This window comes from Orycteropus afer, unplaced genomic scaffold (genome assembly GCF_000298275.1).
Source record: "Orycteropus afer afer isolate SDZICR_OR568_19922 unplaced genomic scaffold, OryAfe1.0 scaffold00056, whole genome shotgun sequence".
NCBI classification, from domain to species: domain Eukaryota; kingdom Metazoa; phylum Chordata; class Mammalia; order Tubulidentata; family Orycteropodidae; genus Orycteropus; species Orycteropus afer.
Genome location: NW_006921643.1, coordinates 3,897,395 through 3,922,559, shown reverse-complemented (window position 1 = coordinate 3,922,559; position 25,165 = coordinate 3,897,395). Strand labels below are relative to the sequence as shown.

General features: G+C 38.2%; 1 protein-coding gene across 1 annotated transcript in view; it reads right to left on the bottom strand.

Annotated features, from left to right (window-relative positions):
- The window catches only part of CTNNA1 (catenin alpha 1), a 244,634-nt gene that overhangs the window by 37,228 nt on the left and 182,241 nt on the right, over positions 1 to 25,165 (bottom strand). Inside the window, exon 9 of the mRNA XM_007938959.1 lies at positions 12,835 to 12,927. Coding sequence (XP_007937150.1) covers positions 12,835 to 12,927 — 93 coding nt within the window. The remainder of the gene's footprint in view (positions 1 to 12,834; positions 12,928 to 25,165) is intronic.

The following is a 25,165-nucleotide window of genomic DNA, read 5'->3' as shown; positions in this document are numbered from 1 at the left end:
CACGACTGGGCAGTGTTTTGTTCTGTTGTACATAGGGTCAGCTGTGAGTCGGGGCTTACTCGATGGCATCAAACAATAACAACAGGTGTTATATAGGCCAGCAGATCTTGTGTATAATTCCCAACATATCAGACAGGTAATAAAGAATGATAACATAAACTTAGCCCCAAAGACTAAAGTTAATCACCAGACTAATTAAGAGTCATATCCACTAGATTGGTGTCACTATTGCTCTTGCCACCTAAATACTGGTAGACTTGATACAATTATTGATTCATAGGCATAAGGCACCAGGCCATCCCAGTTTATTAGTCATCAATAGCCTACCACTCTCAAAAGTGTCCCAGTTTGGAGAATAAATTTCAGAAGGAGATATTCTATCTTTCTCAGGAGTTTTGCTGGGTTTCCTATTTTCTTCAGTTTAAGGTTCATTCATTCGTATTCCTTCCAGCTTGCCATTCATTTCTCATTGAATGTTCTTCACCATTAGGGACTACTGTTTTCATTAATTAATTCATTTATGTATTAATACATCAGAGTAGAGGTAGCCCTTGTAAGAGTATTTGGCTGGAGAAAATGTTTCCTAAGAGAGCCAAGTAAATACTGGCAGGAAATTAATTATATGTTTTAAATGTTAAGATAATTTTCCATCACAAAGAGAAATTGCTTTCTTTGTTCTGTAATATATCTTATTTCACACAGTATAATGTATGGAAAGCACCTGTTTAAGGTTAACTTTCACATTTTGATTATGAAATACAAATAAAAAGCCATCTTAAGTGATGTCGGAAAGAAATCTGCTAACATTTTAATACTAATTTCTAATGAGTCTTGGAATATTAAGAAGAGAAAGATATTTCCTGAACATAGTCCCTAAAATAATCATCCAAATGACACTTATTGGTGAACCATCAGAATTATCTGCCTTAGGAAAAAAACAGGTTTTATTGATTAGAATACCGCCTATAACCATTAGTTAAGTTATAGAGACTTTCCAACCAATGAAACAATATGTTGAATGTAAGTTATAGAAAAAGCTATTGCAAAGCAAACAACAAAATTATTTTTGAATGCAGGTAATCTTTTTCTATCTAGGACACTGAAGTGAAGCAACTGGAAGTACTCTTAGAATTATTAAAAGTTCATTAAGTTTGCTAGGAATAATATAAACATATATTTTTAAAAAGAACAATAATTTTTTTCTATACCAGAAAAAAAGGAATAAAACTGAGGGAGGTGTTAAGTCTTCATAAAAGCAATTCATATGAAAATAGGATTGAATTATTTAAGAAATACACAGGTTTGAAATTTGGGGAAACATTTAAAAAAAAGGCTTTCTGAGGTCATTAAAAAACTTGTATCACTATAAACATATTCTATGCATAGAGATAGGCAGATTTAATATTTTCAAAAATGTTAAATTCTCCACAAATTAATTTTTAGGTATATTGTAATTCCCACCAAAATTCTGACAAACTTTTTTTGGGGGAGGGGGGGCATGAGTTGGAAGACACTGACACGTTTATTCACAAATTAATCTGGAACGATAAATGGCTAGGAACAGCCAAGAAAATCTTTGGGATAAAGAGCAGGTGCAATGAAGAAATATGATTAAAATGCAGTTTAAAACTATGGTAACTAAAATAAAAAAGAATTCTGTTGCTGTTGTTAGATGCCAGTCAGTTCTGACTCACAGCAACCCTGTGTGCAACAGAACAAAACACTGTCCAGTCTTGTGCCATCCTCACAATTGGTGCTATGCTTGAGCTCATTGTTGCATCCACTGTGTTAATCACTGAGGGTCTTCCTTTTTTCACTGACCCTCATAATGTCCTTCTCTAGTAACTGTTCTCTCCTGAAAACATGTATAAAAGTATAGGATATGAAATCTTGACATTCTTGCGCCTAAGGAACATTCTGTTGTACTTCTTTCCCAGGCAGATTTGTTTTTCTGGTTGTCCATGGTATTGAATATCGAATTTCTTCACCAACACCATGAATTCAACCATTTCTTCTTTGGTCTTCCTTATTCATTGTCCAGCTTTTACATGTGTAAAAAGCTACTGAAAATTCCATGGCTTGGATACTTTAGTTCTCAAAGTGACTTCTTCTTCTTTTTAAATTATACTGTGATTTGGGTGAAAGTTTACAGAGCAGATTCATTTTCCACACAGCAGTTCATACACATTTTGTTCCATGACATTGACTGCAATTCCCTACCATGTAAGAGCTCTCTTCCCACTTCCATCAAAAAAGAAGAGCCAAAATCAACACTTTAAACCAACATCTCCAACAATTAAAAAAAGAACAGCAAGAAAAGCCTACAGTCACCAGAAGAAAGGAAATAATAAAGATTCAAGCAGAAATCAATAAAGCAGAAAACAGAAAGACAATCGAAAAAAAATCAACAAGACTAGAAGTTGATTTCCATAAAAGATTAATAAAATTGAGGAGAGAATAGAAATAACATGAATAAGAAATGAAATGGGCCACATCACCCTACAACCAACTAAAATAAAAAGAATAGTATCAGGATACTATGAAAATCTGTATACTCCAACAAATTTGAAAATCTGAAATAGATAGATTTCTAGAAACACACTACTCACCTAAACCAACACAGACTGAGGTGGAAAAGCTGAACAGACCCATAACAGAAGAAATTGAACAGGTCATAAAAAAAATTGTTGTTGTTATGTGCCGTCGAGTCAGCCCTGACTCATAGTGACCCCTCCTTGGGTTTCCAAGGAAGTATCACTACAGAAGTAGGATTGCCCAACCTTCCTTCCGAGGAGTGGCTGGTGGGTTTGAACCACCAGCCTTCTGGTTAGCAGTCAAGTGCCTTAGCCACTATGCTACCAGAGCTCCCAAAAAAAAAAAAAAAAAATTACCAACAAAAAAAAGTCCTGGCCCAAAAGTTTCACCAGAGAATTCTACCAAACATTCAGAGAAAAACTGACACCAATGCTACTCGAACTATTCCAAACATTAAAAAGGATGGAATCATCCCAAATTCATTTTATGGAGCAAGCATAATTTTGTACCAAAACAAGGCAAAGACATCACTCGAAAGGAAAACTACAGACCAATATCCCTCCTGAATATGGATGCAAAAATCTTCAACAAAATCCTAGCTAATAGACTCCAACAACATATCCAAAAAATAATTCATTATGACCAAGTGGGGTTCATACCAGGTATGCAAGGATGGTTCAACATTAGAAAAACAATCAGCATAATCCATCACATAAATAAAACAAAGGAAAAGAACAACACGATCATATCAATTGATACAGAAAGGTAATTTCTTCATGTGTTTCTTGTCCACCAGAATACCCTCTTTGATGAAGTGTTTGTTCATGTCCTCTGCCCATTTTTCAATTGGATTATTTGTTGTTTTGCTGTTGAGGTGTTGGAGTTTTCTATAAATTCTAGAGATAAGTCCCTTGTCAGATATGTCGTTGCTTAATATTTTTCCCCATCTATAGGTTCTCTTTAGGAGAAGTCTTTGGAAGCACATAAAAATTTAATTTTTAGAAGGTCCCATTCATCTAGTTTATTTTCTGCTATTTGTGCATTTTGGGTTATACTTGATAGTCAATTTATGCCATATATTAGAGCCCCTAAATTTGCCCCTAGCTTTTTCCTTGAGGAATGTTACTGTTTTAGGTTTCACATTTAAGTCTTTGATCCATCTGGATTTAGTTTTTGTGTATGGTGTGAGGTACAGATCTTGTTTCATTTTTCTGCAAATGGATATCCAGTTTTGCCAGCACCATTTATTAAACAGTCTCTTCCCCAATGAATTATTTTGGTCCTTTGTCAAAGATCAGCTGACCATAGGTAGATGGATCTATTTCTGGGTTCTCAAATTCTATTCCATTGGTCCGTGTGTCTGTCACTGTACCAATACCAGGCTGTTTTGACTACTATGGCTATACAGTAGATTTTAAGATCCAGGAGCAGGAGACCTCCTACTTTGTTCTTCTTCTTCAATAGTGCTTTGTTTATCTGAGGTCTCTTTCCTTTCCATATAAAATAGTGACTGCTTTTTCCATATCTTTAAAGAATGTCGATAGGATCTGGATTGGGATTGCAGTGAACGTATAGATTGGTTTGGGTAGAACTGACATTTTCACAATGTTCATTCTTCCTATCCATGAGCATGGTATGTTCTTCTATTTATGTAGATCTCTTATGGTTTCTTGAAACAGTCTTTTATAGTTTTCTTTGTACATGTCCTTTGTGTCCCTGGTCAGATTTATTCCCAAGTATTTTATTTTTTTGGTAGCTATAGTCTATGATATTGAAGAATCAATACCATTTACAATAAATAAAAAAACTTTTCCTTGACTTTTTACAATAGTAGACTAACACAGTATTTGTCCTTCTGTGTTTGATTTATTTCATTCAGTACGATGTCCTCCAATTTCATCCATGTTATGTGGTGTTTTGCAGATTCAACATTGTTTTTTAGTGTTGTACAGTATTCTATCGTGTGTACGTACCATAGTTCGGTTATCCATACTTCTGTTGATGGGCACTTAGGTTGTTTCTATCTCTTTACTATTGTGAATAGTACTGCAATGAACATGGGTGTGCATGTATCTGTTCATGGCCTGGCTCTCACTTTTTTAGGATACATACCTAGTAATGGGATTGGTAGGTCAAATGGTCTTTCTATTTCCAAGTTATTAAGGAATCACTATACTGATTTCCACAGTAGCTGTATCCTTTTATTGTGCCATCAACAATGTATGTGAGTCCCAGTGTCTCCACATCCTTGCCACCATTTGTTATTTTCTGTCTTGCTGAACTTTGCTGTTAGTGCTGGGGCGCAATGCTATCTCATTGTTTTAATTTGCATCTCTCTAATGGCCAATGGGGAGCTCTGGTAGCATAGTGGCTAAGGCACTTGACTGCTCACCAGAAGGCTGGCGGTTCAAACCCACCAGCCACTCCTCGGAAGGAAGATGGGGCAATCTACTTCCGTAGTGATACTGCCTCAGAAACCCAACGAGGGGTCACTATGAGTCAGGTCTAACTCGACGGCACATAACAACAACAACAACAATGGCCAATGATTGTGAACATTTCTTCATATGTTTGTTGGCTGCCTGAGTATCTTCTTTGTTGAAGTGCCTGTTCATGTCTTCTGCCCATTTTTAAATTAGATTGTCTTTTTAATGTGGAAGCGTTGGAGTTTTCTATAAATCTTAGAGATCTAAGTCCTTTGTCAGATATGCCATAGCCAAATATTTTTTCATAATCTGTAGGTTTTCTCTTTTTACTCTTTTTGGAGAAGTCTTTTGATGCATGTAAGAATTCAATTCTTAGAAAGTTCCAATCATCTAGTTTTCTTTCTGATGTTTGTGCATTTTGGCTTGTGCATGATCGTCTATTAATGCCATAAATTAGGGCCTCTATGTTTTCTCCTAATTCTTCTTCAATGAACTTTTATAGTTTTAAGATTTCACATTTAAGTCTTTAATTCATCTGGAGTTAGTTTTTGTGTATGGTTTTGTGTACGGTACTGAGTTAGTTTTTGAAGTATGGATCTTGTTTCATTTTTCTGCAAATGGATATCCAGTTTTGCCAGCACCCTTTTTAAAAAAGACTATCTCTTTCCCTTTTAATTCATTTTGACCCAAAGATCAGCTGACCACAGGGCAATGGATCTATTTATGAGTTCTCAATTCTGTCCCACTGGTCTGTCCTTGTACCAACACCAGACTGTTTTGACTACTGTGGTTATACAAGAAGTTTTGAGATCTGGACATGTGACACCTCCTAATCTGTTCTGTTTCTTCAAGAGTGCTTTGTTTATCTGAGGTCTCTTTCCTTTGCACATAAAATCAGTGGCTGGTTTTTCATGTCTTTAAAGAATGCTGATGGAATCTGGATAGGGATTGCACTGAATGTATAGACTGCTTTGGGTAGTAATGACATTTTCACAATGCTCAATTTTCCTATCTATGAGCATGATAAGCTCTTCCATTTATGTAGATCTCTTATAGTTTCTCGAAGTAGTGTTTTATAGTTTTCTTTGTATAGGTCTTTTGTGTTCCTGGTGAGATTTATTTCCAAGTATGTTATCTGTTGTAAATGGTATTGATTTCCTTATTTCCTTTTTCAGAGACCATGCAGGAATTTAACCAATTTTTGAATACAGATCTTGTATCCTGCTATTACACTAAATCTTTCAGTAAGTTCCAGTAGTTTTCTTGCTGAGTCTCTTGGGTTTTCTAAAATATAGGATCATATCATCTGCAAATAGGAATAGTTTTACTTCTTCTTTATCGATATGGATGCCTTTGATTTCCCTTTCTTGCCTTATTGTCCTGGCTAGGACTTCCAATACAATGTTGTACGGGGTGAACATACAAGGCATTCTTCTCTGGTTCCTGTTTGTAAGAGGGAATGGTTTCAGTCTCTTCCCATTGAAAATAATGTTGGCTGTTGGTTTTGCAAAAATGCCCTTTATTATGTTAAGGAATTTCTCTTCTATTCCTATTTTTCTTAGAGCTTTTTATCAGGAATGGGTGTTAGATTTTATCAATGGCTTTTTTCTATCTATTGACAGGACCATGTGATTCTTTCCTTTATTTTACTTATGTGATGGATTATGTTGATTGTTTTTCTAATGCTGAACCATCCTTGCATACATGGTATGAACCCCACTTGGTCATAATGTATTATTTTTTTGATATGTTGTTGGAGTCTACTGGCTAGGATTTTGTTGAAGATTTTTGCATCTATATTTATGAGGGATATTGGTCTGTAGTTTTCCTTTTTAGAGATGTCTATGCCTAGTTTTGATACCAAGGTTATGTGTGCTTCATAAAATGAATTTGGGAGGATCCCACCCTTTTCTGTGTTCTGGAATAGTTTGAGTAAGATTGGCGTCAGCTGCTCTCTGAATGTTCAGCAGAATTTGTCAGGACTTTTACAAATTTATTCTCTTAAAATTCAGAGGCCAGGAGTCTAAAATGGGACTTGTGCAACTAAAATTAAGGTGTTAGTATAACTATGTTCCTTCTGAAAGTATTTCATTTCTGTCCTTTTCCAGCCTTCAATTCTTTGCCTTTTCCAGCTTCCTGAGGCTGCCTGCATTTCTTGACTCATGGCAACATCATTCTGACCTGTGTTTTGGTGTTCGCATCTACTTCTCTGACTCTGATACACTCCTGCTACCATTTTGATTCTATGGGTCCCATTGACATAATCCAATGTAACTTTCCTATCTCGAGTTCCTTAAATTGATCACACCTACAAAGCCCCTTTTGTCATATCTGAGAACATATCTATAGGTTATGTAAATGAGGATGTGGACATCTTTGGAGGGGCATTATTCCGTCTCCTAATGGGTCCCTCTGCCTCTGTCTTTCCTTACAAATATCAGAGAGATATTATTAGATCATATTACTCCTCTACTCAAAACCCTTCCAATGGTTTCCTATGTCACTTAAGAGTGAAATCCAAAGGTCTTACCATGGCCCACAAGGCCCTACATGACCCAAACATCTATTAGATACATGACCACGCTCCACAAAACCTATATATTTCCTGTTCTCTCCACCTGGTGTGCTTTTACCTCACACATGCTACACAGATTGTTCTGTCATTTCCTTTAAGTCTTTGATAACAGAGCATTGTCTGAGTAGGTCTCTCGCAACCATCCTAACCATCTACTTAACACAACACATCAAAATTTGAGGAAAGTTGCAAAAGCAGGGCTTTGAGGGAAACTTACAACATTAACTGTTACATTACAAATAATCAAGGTCTTGAACCAATAATCTTAGGCTCCCAATTTTAGGAATTAGAAAAAGAAAGGCAAATTAAATCCAATGCAAGCAGAAGGAGGAAAATGAAAGAACAGATATTAATGAAATAAAAAACAACAAAAAAAAAATTACAGAGAAGAAAAATCAATTAAACTAAAGGCTGGTTTTATGAGATCAATAAAATTGATCAACTCTAGCCAGACTCATAAAGAAAAAACAGAAAACACAATTAATACTAGGAATGACAGAGGAGACATCACCATAGATCCTGGAAACAATAAAATAAGGAAATACTATGAACTTTATGCCGATAAATTCAACACCTTAGATGAAATGGAAAATTCCTTGAAAGACAAATTACTAAAGTTCACTCAAGAAAAAACAGATAACCAAATACCCCCCGTATCTATTTTTTAAACGGAATTCATGATTAAATATGTTCCCACACAGAAAACTCAAGGCTCAGATGGCTTCACTGTAGATTTTCCCAAACATTTAAAGTCTATTATCAGTTATACAAAGACTCTCCCAGATAACATTTTCAAAGTTTTATGATACAACAAAGACTTCACAAGAAAAGAAAATAACAGACGAGTATCAACACGCAACTCTTACTAAGAGACTTCAGTGTCTCCGCTGTCCTATTTATTACCTGCGACCTGCCTAGGGCCAACCTCATTCTAGGGATTGAGATGAGGGGATACAATGAATATTCAGAGAAACTTCTAGTCAGAAACATCTTCCTTGAGTTCTTTTGTGAGCTGTCAGCTTCGTAAGAATACCAAAAGCAGAAAAGTGAAGTGATTCAAAAGTAGATGTCCCTACAAATGTGAAATGCTGGGTGAATGAGAGATGAGGTGGCAGGTCTGGCCTAGCCCATAGGCTTCAGATGTCCCTTTACGAGTCATATGCTTTCTCAGTATGTATATAGGCCAAGCCTGTCTAGAATGGTGCTTATTTGATGCTTGTGAAGCCTGCCAGTCACAAAATGATTAGGGTCCTCACAAGCACAACAGGAGAAGCAGTATATAAGATAAATTTGAGGTGGTAGAAGAATGAACAACTTCAGAAACTTCTCAAAGTAGTTAGTGAGAAGTGAAAAGAAAAAAATGAAATGTAGGTAAGTCATGGCTTCAAGTACTTAATTCACCCTTATGTAGCTTGCCACGTAAGGCCATGCATTAAAACCAGGCTAAATGAACTATTAAAGCACCAGATTTGTATTAACTTAAATGTACAATACTCATTCTGACATAATGAACTAAGGAAAATAAAATATTAAATGAAATCATCTCCAGAATGCTTTCTTCTGATTTTAAAGATTCACAATTGTCAGAAACCTGCTGCAGGTAAGGTGAGGTGTTTGTTTTTTGGTGGTGGTGGTGGTGTTTTGATTTTTGGTTCTGGCTCTGTAGATCCTGGTAAATTAAGGAACTAGCCAAGTTATCTCCTGTTGCTTAAAGTCTATCAAGTAAGCCAATGACTCTGAAAGGGAGTAACTCAGGATAAAGACCCCGGTCCCTGTGATCACTGACTACAAAAGGCTGGAGCAAATGGTTTTGAATTTAAGTATTTTAAGCAGTTGCCATAGACTTGGGCACATTCATGAGTAAGGCATAATGTTTCAGACATGTGGTGTACAAATTTAGGTCCTTCTCCCAAAGACTGTGAGGCAGATTTCCTTTGTGATAAACAGAGTGAGACAGTGCAGCCACAAAGCAGAAGACACAGTAGGGAGAAAGCTGACCCTTACCTCCTTTTCCACATGATAACAGCAAATCACCAACAAATATGAGTGCTTTTCCAGGTTAAAAAGCACCCACATTTCCTTCTCTTGTTTGTTGCTGTTAATAGGTATTTAGTTGGCCCCAAACTTAAGGAAACCCCAGGCACAATGGGAATGGACTGATAAGATCCATGGGTTTTCTCCAGCTGATTTTAGAAGTCTATCACCAGACCTTTCTGCTTATTCTTAGCCTGGAAACTCTCCTGAAACCTGCTCAGCATCACAGCAGCACACAAGATTCTGCTGCCTTGTTTGTGGGTGCACTGGCAAGGAGTGAAACACGATTCTCCCGCATGGGAGGTAACCAACCACAGCTGCCTTTCTGTCAGTTATGACCTAAGTTGAAAACTTTTCTTTAAAGTTTTCATTATTATTTCCTTTTATTATCAATATCTTTATAAAAGATCTCCAAGTGTCTTCAGAGTTGGAAACATTACACATAAACTTACAGATAAATTTTAACTTGTACATATTACAAATGATAAGATATACACCCCCCAGCCCCCCCAAAAAGGTGGTCATTAAGTGTAGTTTGTCATAACTTGAATACACTGCAAGTAAGAAATTACCTGTAATAAATGTTTGTGTACATGATGTAGCATTTTAAACACACTCTGTAGCTCTTGGTAAATTAAGGAACTAGCCAAGTTATCTTCTGTTGCTTAGAGTCTATCAAGCAAGCCAGTGACTCTGAAAGGGAGTAGCTCAGGATAAAGACCCCGGTCCCTCTGATCACTGACTACAATAGGCTGGAGCATAGGGAGGGGTGTCCATGTCGAATCCTTCTTCCTCAGAGAAACAGCCACCAGCCACCTTCAAAGCAGGGCTTCTTTGAGCATGAAAGGGCTGCATCGGTTAAGCCAGATCTAATCCCGGAAAAATCTGATGTATGCCCCTCAAAGATTTCCAAAATTTTAATTAGTTACCAATCATTTAAAAGTAAGACCTGACAGAAAAATCTGAATTGCTGGCTGCTCTTTAAAAATAAGGAAAGAATATGGAAATAATGGACTACAGCAGAGTCTTGGCTATCTCACTTAGAAACGGCAAGTGCTGTTCAGTCTGCCATTACCACACCCGCAAACAACTACTGTATTTTCCATTATCGAACCTGCCTGGCCCCAAGGGCATAGCAGTGTGTGAGTAAGAAGAGGAATCTGGTGAATATCCGGAAGAACAATCACACCTAGAAAAACCAACTTTTTATCCAGGACCTAACACCAGTACTGAGTATGGTCAGCACTGTCTGTCTCAGCCACTTCCATGAAGTCTGTCTAGCAGCAAAAATGAAACTGGAAAGCAGAGGGAGAGACAAAGGAAGCTTTCAAATAGCAATCTCAAGCCTGCGTGACACGGCTCAGCAGCACATGATCTATGCACACGCATCATTTCATTAGCATCTACTAGACTCTACATGTGATTTTTTTCCCTGGACTTTAAGATCATTTATATAAATACTCTTGGTAGGTGTGATCAGTGTATGTTACCATCTGTTTCAGCTGGTATGTGAAAGCATTGTCGCTTTTCAAGTATTTCAGAACCAAATGGAGAACCGAAGACATTAAAAATAAAGTGCTAATAGGGTAAAATGGCAAACTTGAGAAAGGATGCCAGATCTTCAGAAACCTACTCTGCATTTTATTTCATGCAACATGGCCATCCATGACCTTCCTGGAGGTGGGATTTAACCCTTTGGTTTATTATCTACACAGCTAACAATCACTGGCAGATGTCATGACTGGAATAAAGCTGGGTAAAGGTCCCTCAGACAACCATCTCATCAGCAAGCTAATCCATGAGGTTGAGAATTAGAAGAAATGCCCTAACTAACCTATGCAGCTGTTAGGTTCCCTGATTAGCAGCCACCAAGACAAGCTTTACTTATTTTGATTGCCTACTCTGAGTGCCAGGGATTATTTATCTGAAAGCACCAAAGTAAAAGTCATGACATATTTTACAGCTGGCTGCAGACATAACATGGTAGCTTCATTCCTGTGACCTCTACTCCATCACTCCAGTCTCTCTGCTTATTCCGCTATATTTGTGGCCACTGCCATTTCATAGGACACAGTACACGTCCTCAGAAAGCAGGAAGCTCCATCTATGTATGGGTCAATTTTAAGGACATATCTAAAATTAATCCAGTACTTCAGAAACACTCTCTTCCAAGTTATGGAAAACAGTTTCTTTAAAACACACCAGCATATGGGAGGTCCACAGCACATGTGTCTCTATGTCAGTTAAACTCAAACTGTAGCACAGAAGGGTGGGAAACATTTCATTCTGGAAGGGCCATTTCTTCCCTCCATTTTGCACAGTATGTTCCTATGAACATTCTCTACTGAGAAATCAAAGAGGCAACTCCTCCACTGACGCATCTCTCACACGGCTTGGAAAACTCTGGGAATGGCAAGTAGTTATTAGGGTGCACGAACAACATGGTTCCCTCACAGGAGACAGGCAACACATCGTCACTCAACAGAACATTCTGTTGGTTGATGTACTCCAGACCCTTTCCAGAGTCCCAGATGCGCAACCTAGGCTAATCACCAGTCTTCTAATATGCCATCATCAATGGAGAAATGCTCATGAGTTTTATTTTTACCTCTGTACGTGGCTGACTTAAGTTATTAATTTCTGTATCATAAGACTACTTAACAGTAAAGGATCTGACTCTTGAATCTGGCTCCCTCCAAGAGAGACTCAAATATTGAGCATTAAGATAGAGTGCAGGTGGGTGAGTGTAGGCTTGCAAGGTAACTATCCTTTCATGGCTACCAAATGCTTTCAAAGGAGCTCTGGTGGCACAGTGCCTAAGGCACCTGACTGCTAACCAGAAGGCTGGCAGTTCAAACCCACCAGCCATACCTCGGAAAGACGGTTGGGCCAATCTACCTCCATAGTGATACTGCCTCGGAAACCCAAGGAGGGGTCACTACGAGTTGGGTGTGACTTGATGGCAAATAACAACAAATGCTTACAAATGGCCATCCCTCAAGGTATAGACTAGGCAAGGCTCACCTCACCATTTTCCAATAATGGCGGTCATTGTGCATTTTTAAGGAATTTTAACATTTGACGCCCTGAGGAAATTTCACTTGAAATTAAATAAATTTTTCCAAGGTATATGCTTTAACCCAAGACTTCTATCTAAAATCTGAAAAAAAAAAAAAAAAAAAAACCCGAACAAACTAAATTTTGTCTTTACTTCCAACAAAATCCAACTTGGTAATATCTCAAATACTGCTGCTTGTACTTTACCTGAGGACAGAGGGCTTCTAATTGGCTTGCAGACATTCTAACAAGTTTCACACCTTCTTCATTGTTTGAGATGGAGCAGGCTAGGTTGGCAACCTGTAAGAAGAAACAACATGAAAAGATCTTCAAAGGTTTTTCTCTTTTGACTGCTAACAGAAACAAACATGTGCCCACCCCACTCTTGACCACTCTAGAACAGATGACAATAGCATCAGTGTTGTGTCTCAGAGATTTCTTATCAACTTATGAGGGCACATTTTTCATCTGTGCTAAGCAAGTGATGCAAACTCATAACATGGGCGACCTTGTGTGCTAATGGCAGAACTCTGAAAGATCCTGTAAACTGGAATCACTCTGGAAACAGGTTATCCTGGTGTAGGTAATGATGTGGGAAAAGCTGAGGAGTCAAGGGCATCAGAATAGAGTTACTGCTCACTACAAATGAAAACACATTTTGCAGCTGTTCTCAAAGAAAGGAAATCAAAAGTCTAAGTTGCTATTCTCATTTGACAGGTGAATGAATGGTTACTGTAAGTCAAGATGAGTTTTATTTGAACAAAGGCTATTTTACAAATTAAAAAATAGTATTAAGACAACATCAAGATGGAAGAAAGGCCATTCTCATCAAAAATGGAAAAAAAAAAATAGAGATAATGTCCCATAGTTTACAGTAAAATTGTCCTTCAACTGGGCTCTCAAAAACATTGACAGCTGCACTCCTTCCTGAATGATGCTGCCTTACTTGAAATAAAATCTTTACCTTCCCATCTAACTCTCATGATATAGCTCATGCACAACTATAGCCAGAAACAATCTTTCTAAGTAATGTCATACTTCCTCTGCTCAAGTGCTGGCTATGCTAAGAATGTTGCTCTGCGCAACTGCTAAGGCTGAGATCACTTATCCACATTTCTAAATGAACGGGTTTGCCAATTCCATTACCAGTACCCAGGTTCAACTCAATCCACAGTGCTGAAACACATCTTTCTCCCAGTTGCAAACTGAGTTATGAACGACAGAGGCATAGGCAGTTGAATATCAAAGGCACTCTCCGGGCATTTAAATGCAAGAGTAAACAAGGGCAATGGCAACAACCTTTGATTTTTACCTCCACCCAACTTAAGCACATAAACGCACAAGAAAAATGATACTCTATTATGGCTGTTGTCTGCAGTGTGTTTCAGTTAAGGATTGTCGGCTTTCTATTACGACTACTAACTATCAGAATTCTGTAATGCCTAATCACAAGGAGAAACAAACGCAGCAAAACACATAAAAATTTAAGGAAACTGAAATTAAGCCAGATCTTTAATGCTTAAGGGGCCTTAAAAATCACACAGAGAAGTAACATCCCTGGAGCTTAAAGGCCCACCTTCTGATATCCACTAGACTGGAAAGAGGATGCCTCTCCATGATGAAAAGTTGTAGAACTGATTGTAGATTTCTATTTGTTTGCTTAAACATCACTGCAAACTACGACCTAAACTAAACTTTGTAAAACAAGAGTTTTACCACCAAAGTGTGCATATTATGATGCTATGCTAAAGGACAAAGCTTAAATTAGATGTGTTCATGAAGGGTAATCTACAACTTCTACTGCTTCATAGAAAACAAATACGAAATTTTATGTTGATCGTTGATTGAACAGTTTGAGAATCACAAAGATCTCTGGAGAGGTAAGTGCTCTAATACCCAGCACCCTCCCCCACTTTCATTGTTGAGGCGGCCAGCCAACAAAATGTTAGAATCAGAAAAATCAAGCACTGTGAGTTTCTGCCTTCTACCCTCTAGGCATTTCATTTAAATACATATTCTCCCAATTTTACAGGTCTTTGAAATACAGAAAAAATACTAAGAAGCAAAAGATTTAGTAAGTAATACCTACTACCAGATCAGATGAGTAAAGGTGGTGTTTGGCTAAGGCTGAAATGGCTGACTTCTTTAAACCATCTTTCCTGTTTCCTGATACAAATCATAACAAAACAAGGGATATGGGAGAATTGTTCTTTATTTTAAAACATTACTTTAAAAACATTTCTGATGTCCTGTCAAAGCACTAATGTTCTACAAGTATACACTACCCGTTCCAGGAGGCGCCCTGCCTGGCCTGAGAGGAGGAAACAGGCGCCTGTCACTGCCAGTCTTCTCCAGATGAATGCGCTTCAACTCACCCCCCAGGGACAGAGCTACTCACTTCTAACAATGACAAATGTGCAAATGCAACATCTCTGCAAGGCTAACCTCATATACTAGGTGCCACATTCCACTACAGTGAAAACTGGGGAACAGGGAAAGGGTCTGCCTAAATGCCTCCTTCAGCAGAAAATCTGAGGCTCAGGAAATCTGGGATAGCAAATAACACTGAGACTAAAAAAAGAGTCTGGAGTTTGAAGTAAAGGCACTTGGAACAGTTAACTTCCAAACAGAACCCAGCACAAGGAAGACTTTGTACAGGATTTGTTTGGAGAATAAATTACTTTATTTCTGCTGCCATGGTTATTTGTATATTAGTAACTTAAATGTCTGATTCCTGCTAATCCAAAAGGTGAGCTACGACTGACACTATGCCCACTAGCTTTGAGCCACGAAGGCTCTTTTGCATTGCTTCTGCCTATCCTGGATATGTGTGGACCTTGTAGAAGAGCAGAACATTTCAGGACAACTTGCAGCCCCCCCTGGGAAAAAACAATCAGCTCTGGATTCTTGCTGGTTTCAGTAATAGCTGTTGAGGAAAAGGCTGTCAGAGCCAGGCTGTGTCAGCTCAACAAATATGACATCTGTACATGACAAGAAATCTTTTCAATCATTTAGGAAATCTCTACCACTACACCACTGGATTTTCTTTACTTAAATTTATTAAATTCTGCATGGAGTTGGAGGTGGGGGTCATTTATGATCAATTTTACTCCATTATATATGTGTTGATGATTAAAAATAAAGTTCAATGTGATTAAGTTAAACAAACATAGGTCATATCCACTACCCTTAGTAACTCTTTCAGTCCTGATTTCTTGAGCTGCTCCACTACTCCTTACCCTAAAACCTTTATAGAAAGACAACAAAAGATTTCTTTTTCCTTTTGGTAATCTATTGGTTATTACTCTCCTAAACTGCTACAACTGAGAAGAACTGTGGCAGAGGGAGCTTAAAAGTGTAAGTTAGTGACATTAAGACTAAGTAGCAGGACAATGCACCGGAGCGCAAAACCAAAATTACTTGCCATGTGGCCTTGGGTCATGCTACTATATAAGTTATCTTCTATAAAAATCCAAACTCTCAAAAAGTCAAAGAAAACAGTAACTAAACTTCATAAAACTTTTTGTGAGAGGTCCCAACTAAAGTACTTATATACATTTCAGAAACATTCAAGAAGTACCCAACAATCATCATCAATCCCACAGGGAAAATGATAATGAACACAAATTAAGCCCCATCTTTCTGATTTCCAAGGAAGGGTATTGGCTATCTTACTAGAAGGAGGAACACATCTTACTAACATACTGTCATGGGGAGCCTGAAGGCTACACACTGGGTTAGCCGCTCACCAGATCACAGCTATCTGGATGACAACTTGGTGGCCTTGCCTTTTTAGAAGGTAGTTACAAAAGGGGGAGGGGAATCACACAAAATTTACTATTATATTTATTGTTAAAATGTTGGGGACTCTATCCATTCAATCATTCATTCTCTCTTATATAAAAGCCCCATATTAAGGAATTCTTAAGATTTTATTTTTTAAATAGGCTCTACCTCCCATGGGGGAGAAAATGGTTCACCAAAGACAACAAGCATGCATACGGGCAGCTAACAAAACATTAAGAGACGCAGGCCATCATTAGCCAACCCAAACCAAAACCCACTGCCACTGAGTTCATTTTGAACCACAGTGACACTATAGAACAGAACAGAACTCCCCCATAGTTAACAAGGCTGTAAATTTTTATGGAAGCAGACTGCCTCATCTTTCTCCTCTGCAGTGGCTGGTAGCTTCAGACTGCTGACCTTTTGGTTAGCAGTCAAATGCTTTAAATCAAAATTATAATGAGATACCCTCTCACCCTTGCAAAAATGGCACTGATAAAAAAAACTGAAAACAAAAAATGCTGGTGAGGTTGTGAGGAGCCTGGAACTCTTATACACTGCTGGTTGGACTGTAAAATTGTGTAACCACTATAGAAAATGGTATGACACTTCCTCACAAGGCCAGAAATATAAATACCATATGATCCAGCAATCCCACTCCTATGTATATATCCTAGAGAAGTAAGAGCTATGACATGAATAGACACTGCAACAAATAATGGAACTTAAGTGTTCATCCATCCTAAGTGAATGCAGAAATAAAATGTGGTACATACATCCAATGGAATACTATGCAACAATGAACAATAATGAGTCAACAAAACACCTAATAATACTGATGAATCTGGAGTACATTATGCTGAGTGAAATAAGCCAATTTACAAAAGGACAAATATTATATTATACTACTTTTATAAAAAGTCAAGAATAGGTTTACACACAGAAAGCAACATTTTTTGACAGTTACCAGGGATGGGTGAAGAAGGGAGGGAGAATCACATACTAGATGACAGACACATGTTAGTATTATGGAAGTGGCTCACCATACCAACCATCACCAAGGTAAATGAAGACACTCAGAGGTATGCAAGAATAAAGAACTACAAGTAAATGCTGTAACATATACAATTACATAACAGTAATGCTGCTGCTGTTGTTAGATGAATCAAGTTCTGACTCATAGCAACCCTATATACAGCAGAACAAAATACTGCTCAGTCCTGTGCCATGCGCACAATCCTTGCTATGCTTGAGTCCATCATCGCAGTCACTGTGTCAATCCATCTCGTTGAGTGTCTTCCCCTTTCTATCTGACCCTCCACTTTTCCAAGCATGGTTATCTTTTTCTCCAGGGACTGGTCCCTTCTGACAAAATGACCAAGCAGGTGAGATGAAGCTTAACCATTCTTGTTTCTGAAGAGAGCATTCCGGATCCACTTCTTCCAGATAGATTTATTTGTTCTTTAGGCTGTCCATGGTATTTTCCATATTCTTCCCCAATAACTCAATTCAAAGACATCAACTCTTCTTCGGTCTTCCTTATGCACTATACAGTTTACACATGCATATGCAGTGAATGAAAATACCATGGCTTGGATTAGGCACAGCTTAGGCTTCAAAGTAGTATCTTTGCTCTTTAACTCTTCAAAGAGGTCTTTTGCAACAGATTTGCCTAGTGCAATATGACATTTGATTTCTAGACTGCTACTTCAATGGGTGTTGATTGTGGATCCAAGTAAAATGAAATCTTTGACAACCTCAACTGTTTCTCCATTTATCATGATGTTATTTATTGGTCTGCATGTGAGGATTTTTTTTCTTCACGTCGATTTTTTCTTTTTTCTTTACAGCCTTCATACTGAAGGTTGTAGTCTTTGATCTTCATTATTAAGTGCTTTGAGTCATCCTCACTTTCAGCAAGCAAGGTTGTGTCACCTGTATACTGTAGGCTGTTAATGAGTCTTCCTCCAATCCTGATGTCATGTTCTTGTGCTCAGCATACAGATTAAATAAGTATGGTAAAAGGATACAACGCTGATGCATGCTCTTCCTGATTTTAAACCATAGAATATCCCTTTGTTCTGTCAGAACAACCACCTCTTGGTCTATGTACAGGTTCCTCATGAACACAATCAAGTGTTCTGGAATTCCGATTCTTCACGAAGTTATCCATAATTTTTTATGGTTTGCACAGTTGAATGCCTTAGTATAGTCAATAAAACACAGGTAAACCAAACATATTTCTCGTATTCTTTGTTTTCAGCTAAGATCCATCTGATATTAGCAATGATGCCCTTCATTCCACGTCCTCTTCTAAATCCAACTTGCATTCTGCGGGAACCATTTTTGAATTATCTTCAGCACAATTTTATTTGCATGTAATATTAAGGATATTGTTTGCTAATTTTCACATTCTGTTGGATCACCTGTCTTTGGAATGGGCATAAATATGGATCTCTTCCATTCAGTTGGCCAGGTAGCTGTCTTCCAAATTTCTTAGCATAAACAAGTGAGCATCTACAGCACTGCATCTGTTTGTTGAAATAATGCTATACATTATTTATAATGTTGATTTATTGATAATAATCTCAATAGTTATTCCGTCAATTCCTAGAGCCTCGTTTTTACTAATTCCTTCAGCACAGTTTGGACCTCCTTCCTTCAATACCACTGGTTCTTGATCATATACTAATCACATGCTACCTCCTGCAATGGTGGAAGATTGACCAATTCTTTTTGGTATAGAAAAGTCATACAAATAAATAAATAAATAAATAAATAAACCCTCACTGTCATTGTGTCAAATCCAACTCAAAGCAACCCCTATTGGGTTTCTGAGGCTGGAAATCTTTATGGAAGGAGAACACCCTATCTTCCTTCTGTAGAGTGGCTGGTGGGTTTGAAACACTGACCTTCTGGTTAGCAGCCAAGTGCCTTATCCAGGTAGAATGCTATGCTACATAAGTGTGGGTGGGTTTATAGTTGTACGTGCATGTGCATACATAGGCACAGTATTGGGCATTTGTATATGCTTATTTGTATGTGCTACATATATATTCATATATGTAATAGAGCACATGGGGGCATAGTTATGGAAACTTCTCAGATATATTCAAATACTTTGTAGGACTGAGTAATTGGGCTTGAAGACTAAGGATCACACTCTTGAGGGACATCTAGTTCCAATGGTGCAATACAGCTTATAAATATAATGCTCTACATTCTAATTTGGTGAGTATCATCTGGGTCTTAAAAGTATGCAAGTGGCCAACTAAGATACAACTATTGGTCACTTCCCATCTGGAGCATAGGAGAGTGAAGAAAACCAAAGACTCACGGAAACCATTTGTCTAAAGGGTTAATGACCCACACAAAGCACAGCTTCATTTAGCCTGAGACCAGAAGAACAAGATAGTGTCTGACTACCTATCACTAACAACCACTCTGACACAATAGAAAGTCTTAGTTAGAATGGGAGAAAAATGTAGAACAAGACTCAAATTTATTAAAAAAAAAAAAAAGACCAGAATTACAGGTCTAAGACTGGAAGAACCCCCAAGACTACTGCCCTAAGTCACATTTCTAACATGGAACTGAAGCCACTCCTGAAAGTCATCTTTCAGCCAAATAATATACTGGCCTATAAAATAAACAATAACACCTAGGAAAAATGTGCTCCTAAGAACAATCAACTATACAAGACCAAACGGGCAATATTTGCCCAAAATCAAAGATGAAAAGGCAAGGAGAGGCAGGGAAATTGGAGGGATGGAAACAGGGAGGGCAGGACAGAAAAGAGTGGAGTGCTAACACATGGGAATAGCAACCAATGTCACAGAACATACTGCATATAAATTATTGAATAAGAAACTAATAAGCTGTGTAAAGTTTCACCTAAAACACAGTAACATGATCCCCCCAGAAAGAAGAGGTGTATACTTCCTCCATTTTAATATGAGAACTGCATCAAGTGATTGCTCCTCCTTTTCTCCCTTGCAACCAAGAAGCACACTGCCAAATCTGAACCCAAGCATGGAAATTATAGTTCATACTTGTCTATGATTCTTTTTCTTGGTCTTGAGTTTCTATGTCTATTTTATCGTATGTATTTATTTTTTTAAATAAGCCATATCAAATCTAATTTTAGGACAAGGGAGGATATAAATATGAGCATCTCTAGTAACAGATGAAAAAACAGAAATAATGAACTCACTAAAATGTGATAAAGTATTTTAAATAGCTTGGCTATTTCATATTTTTTAAAAGACTCTCATCTGTAGATCACCACCCAGATGATCTCATAATCACTGCTATTTACAGGGTATCACATGGACCACTTAAAAAGTTCCCTATTCTACCTAACTGCTTGAATAATCTATCAGTCAATCTAGGAAGAGAGCCATTTAAGTGCACAGTCCATCAGCTCCACTGATGAGGAATCAGGAGGGCCTACACTCTTTTCTGGAGCAGACAAGGCAGAGCAGGTTGTTTCTTTAACCATCATTCCTACCAATGCTCTGGGAGAAAGATGACTCTTGCTGCCCCTTGAGAACAAGGTTCCTCCTCTGCCTCTGCTTCTTACCACGAGATTTGAGCAGGTAGTAAAGTTCAGCCAAAAAAAAAAAAAAAAACCTATTTGGGGTAAAGGTATTAAAAATAGTACATGCAAGTCACTTTTGTCTCAAACAGCTCCTTGTATCTCAACTTACAGATCCTTGAAGATATAAGAAAACCAAGCTGAATATGCTTAAAGAAATCTTCTGGACTCCAAGGTCAGCATTTCCCAAGGACATCTGACTGCTTTCACACAAACATCCTACAGTCCTAGAAAACTGAAGCTTCATTTAATTTGTTATCTGCAAGGATTTCAGCCTACAGTACCACAGAGAGGCCCTGAGAAAATACCCAAGATGTCACAGGTAGATCATAAAAGGTCAGTGTTTAATTCAAATGCTCCTTACAGAGCCTTCTTCAAGGCCACTTTACCAAGCATTATCAGCACACCACAGTATAAAAGTTATAATGCAGATCATTCAATTTGCAGTTAAATATACATTTCAAACCAATAAAGCCATACCCTATGAAGTCTCAGATAATGGGAAATATTGTGGGGGAGAGGGGACGAGAAGGTGGTAATAATGCAGCTCAAAAGCAGTATCAGTTATGTTCACTTTTTGGTTCTTAATTCACAAGGCAGTGAACGAGATATAATCTTATTCTAGCAAATTCATTATAGTAAGAGGCACATTTTAATACTATGTCTAGAGTTGAAGGGAAAGGGATACCAGTTGATATATGATTTTTATAGGAAAGATTTCATGAATTGCCTTCTGTATTTGAGTTGAGTGTATCAATCACTCAATTCATAAAATTGAAAAAGGATTCAGAAGAGAGCAAAATTAAAGGAAAAAGTGACGGCTCTTTAGCTATTAAGCTGGTCACAGGCAAAGAAGGTGGGCAAAGAATGAAGCCATTAAAAAGGGCACAAGGTTGTTGCATTATTGACAAAAAGGTTAATATTTCTGACAGTAAATAACTTCTTCACCTCAGTACACTTTAAATTGAAGAGCAACATAAAGAAATCATTAATTTAGTATGGGAGAAAAGAGTCAAGTATAAAAGCTCCTATCATTACCTTGAAGCACAGCGATACCATTTTACAAAGAGATGAAAGAAAAGCCCTCAGTTATATATTCTAGGACATAAGAAATTTGTGAAGAGATGTGTCACCCAGCTCACTAATACTGGCCCTGAGCTCATGCTCCCCCAACTCACTTGACTTTGGAGACAAACAACATCTATGCACCCTTCACACAAGAAAAGGGGTTTCAATACATTGCTGAGAGTTACCAAACTCTACACACAAGAGAGGTGTGAGGCAGTCAAGGGACCAGCTAGACCCTGAGAAAATTAAAGGAAATAGAGACCGTGTGACAATAATCCTATTACTTGCGTTCAAGTGTAATCACGAAAGTCATATAATAAGGGTCCAATAGGCAGTCAGCCCCACACAGCTTTACTGATACTGTGTGCACACAGAAGGACTGGAGGTATTCACTTCCACTTATAAATCTTCTATAGTCAGTAGGTGGCTTTTATTCTTGAAACCAACCTTGCATTTCCATAATGTGATATGTACACAGAAAGCACCATAAAAGGTTTCCATTTCTGAGTGGGTGTGCTACCTAATACTACTCAGGAACTATTAATATATTTGAAGCAACTTCACATGACACCCCAAATTAAAGCATAACCTTTGTATACTGTTTTATTCAGTATGAAGGGAAACTTTTCCAGTTAAAGCAATACATAAGACTTCTAAAAAACAAGTTAGTGAGAGCCAACACATCTGCTCCAATTTTACTTTGGTCATGTATTAAAGCTGCTGCTGAAAGAACAGCTTTTGCTCAGCTTCCATTTCAAACTCTGATCAAATAGAAAACTACTTACATCTCAACTTCAGCACCATTTATACTATACTGTACAAAAAGTACACACTATATAAAATACGTATTTATTTTGATTGTCTTTCTCCCCCTAGTAGAAGGTAATCTCCATGTGGGCAGAGACTTTCATTTTATTCCCTAGAGCCCAGAACAGTGACAGGGACATATTAAACTAAAACCCAAACCAGTTGCTGTTGAGCTGATTCCAATTCATGATGATCCCATGTGCTGCAGAATAGCTCTGACCTCCACAGAGCTGTCACAGCTGTGCTTTCGAAGCCAACCGTCAGGACATTATTTCTGAGGCCTCTCCAGTGCGGTTCAAACTGCTAATCTTTCAGTTAGAAGTTGAGCACTTACATGCTGTGCCACCCAGAGAATCTTAGGAACTCCATAATTATTCCTTATAAAAATCTATTATAATTTTCCTCCTTCAACTTCAGAAAGTTTGCTACAGATCTGTGAAAGTTTTTTCTAACCAAAGAAAATATTGCTAAATAACTATCATTTAATCAAATTAAAAAAAAAAAAGTCTCTAAACTTTCCCCATCATCTCTATATCCTAAAAGGTTTCATAATTCATATCACTCATATACATGTCATACAGAATGATGCATTATGATATTCTTTTGGATGGACATTACAAATTATTTCACAGTAAGACAAAGCTCATAAACACAGTCAATCATAACACAGACCTGTGTTTCTAAAATGAAAGAACTCACATCACCTGAATCAGAATACCTAGGGATGAGAACCAATAATCTGAGTGTTAAACTCTAATGTTTATTAACATCGAGAACTAGTAGGTTCATTTATCTAATAACTACTGAGCACCTATGATGTTCCAAAGAAGCCCTGGTGGTGCAGTGCTGAAAACATTCAGCTGCTAACAGACAGGTCAGCAGTTCAAATCCACCAGCCACCCTGCAAGAAAAAGATGTAGCACTCTGCTTCGGTGAAGATTCCCACTGCCCAAACCACACACTTATTGACATCAAATTGATTCCAATTCATAGCAACCCTACAGGACACAGGAGAATGCCCCTTAGGCTTTCCAAAGCTGTAAATCTTTACAGATGCAGTTAGTAGCTGAGCACTTAACCACTGTACCACCAGGGTTCCTTCTTTAAAGATTGTTGTTGTTGTTGTTGTTGTTATGTACCGTCGAGTCGGCCCCGACTCATAGTGACACCTCCTTGGGTTTCCGAGGCAGTATCACTACGGAAGTAGGATTGCCCAACCTTCCTTCCGAGGAGTGGCTGGTGTCTTTAAAGATTAGGGGAAAAAAAACATTATGATCCTCTGGGGCAGTTCTACTCTGTACAGGGTTATAATGAGTTGGAATCTACCCAATGGCAACAGGATTTTTGTTTGTTTGTTTGTTTGTTTTGCTTTTGTTTTGTTCTTATAGAGATTACATTCTACAGGAGTATGGAAGAAGGACTGATAAGAAAATTAAGCCCAATAATTTCAGATAATGAGAAGGGCTATGAGGGATATATAACAGAGTTACCGATGAAAACTGACTACTGGAAGATGGAATGTAGGGACTGAGAGATCCAGGAAAGCTTCTCTGAGGACCTGACATTGTGGCAGAGATTTACACAAGAAAAAATGGGCACAGAATTCCAGGCAGAGAGTCCAGTAAGTACAGAGGACATGAGGTGGTGACAAGCGTGTTTATGGTCAAAGAGGAAGTAGTCAAGTATACTGGAGTCTAGTCATCAAGGGTGCAGTGTAGTAAATTACTTTGTGTGGCTTTTCTACCCATAAGTCTTTGTAAACTCCAAGGTGGGATTTGCTATGAGCAACTGAGGAGCTCCCGATTGCTGAAGGTGTCCACCTGGAGTATTTCTGTTGGGCGTGGTACAAAACAATGTTCTGGGAGGTGCCCACTCTCTCTCAGGTGCTTAGAGTTCTGATGCTATAATTGGCTAGTTTGACCACCCTGCGGGCTCTAAAGGAGATCTCCTGGAGGCAGAACTCTCTGACTGCTGGTTGAGGAAGACGTGCTACCGAAAGAGACATGCACCCCTGAAAGAGACACGTGCTGCTGGGAAAGAGACGCAAGAGACACGCATAGCTGAGTGAGACACCGAGGGACCAGCACTGCTGGGAAAGAGACTGTGAGAGACTTCTGGCTGAGGGACAGTGGGCTGGGAGAGAGACTGAGCGTTCTTCCTGAACTTGAGTTGTAGCCTGGTGCTTCCCTAATAAACCCCGTAATCTGTGAGTTCTGTGTGGCCACTGCAGCGAATTATCGAACCCAAGAGAGAGGTGGTGGGTGCTTTGGGAGGAGCGGT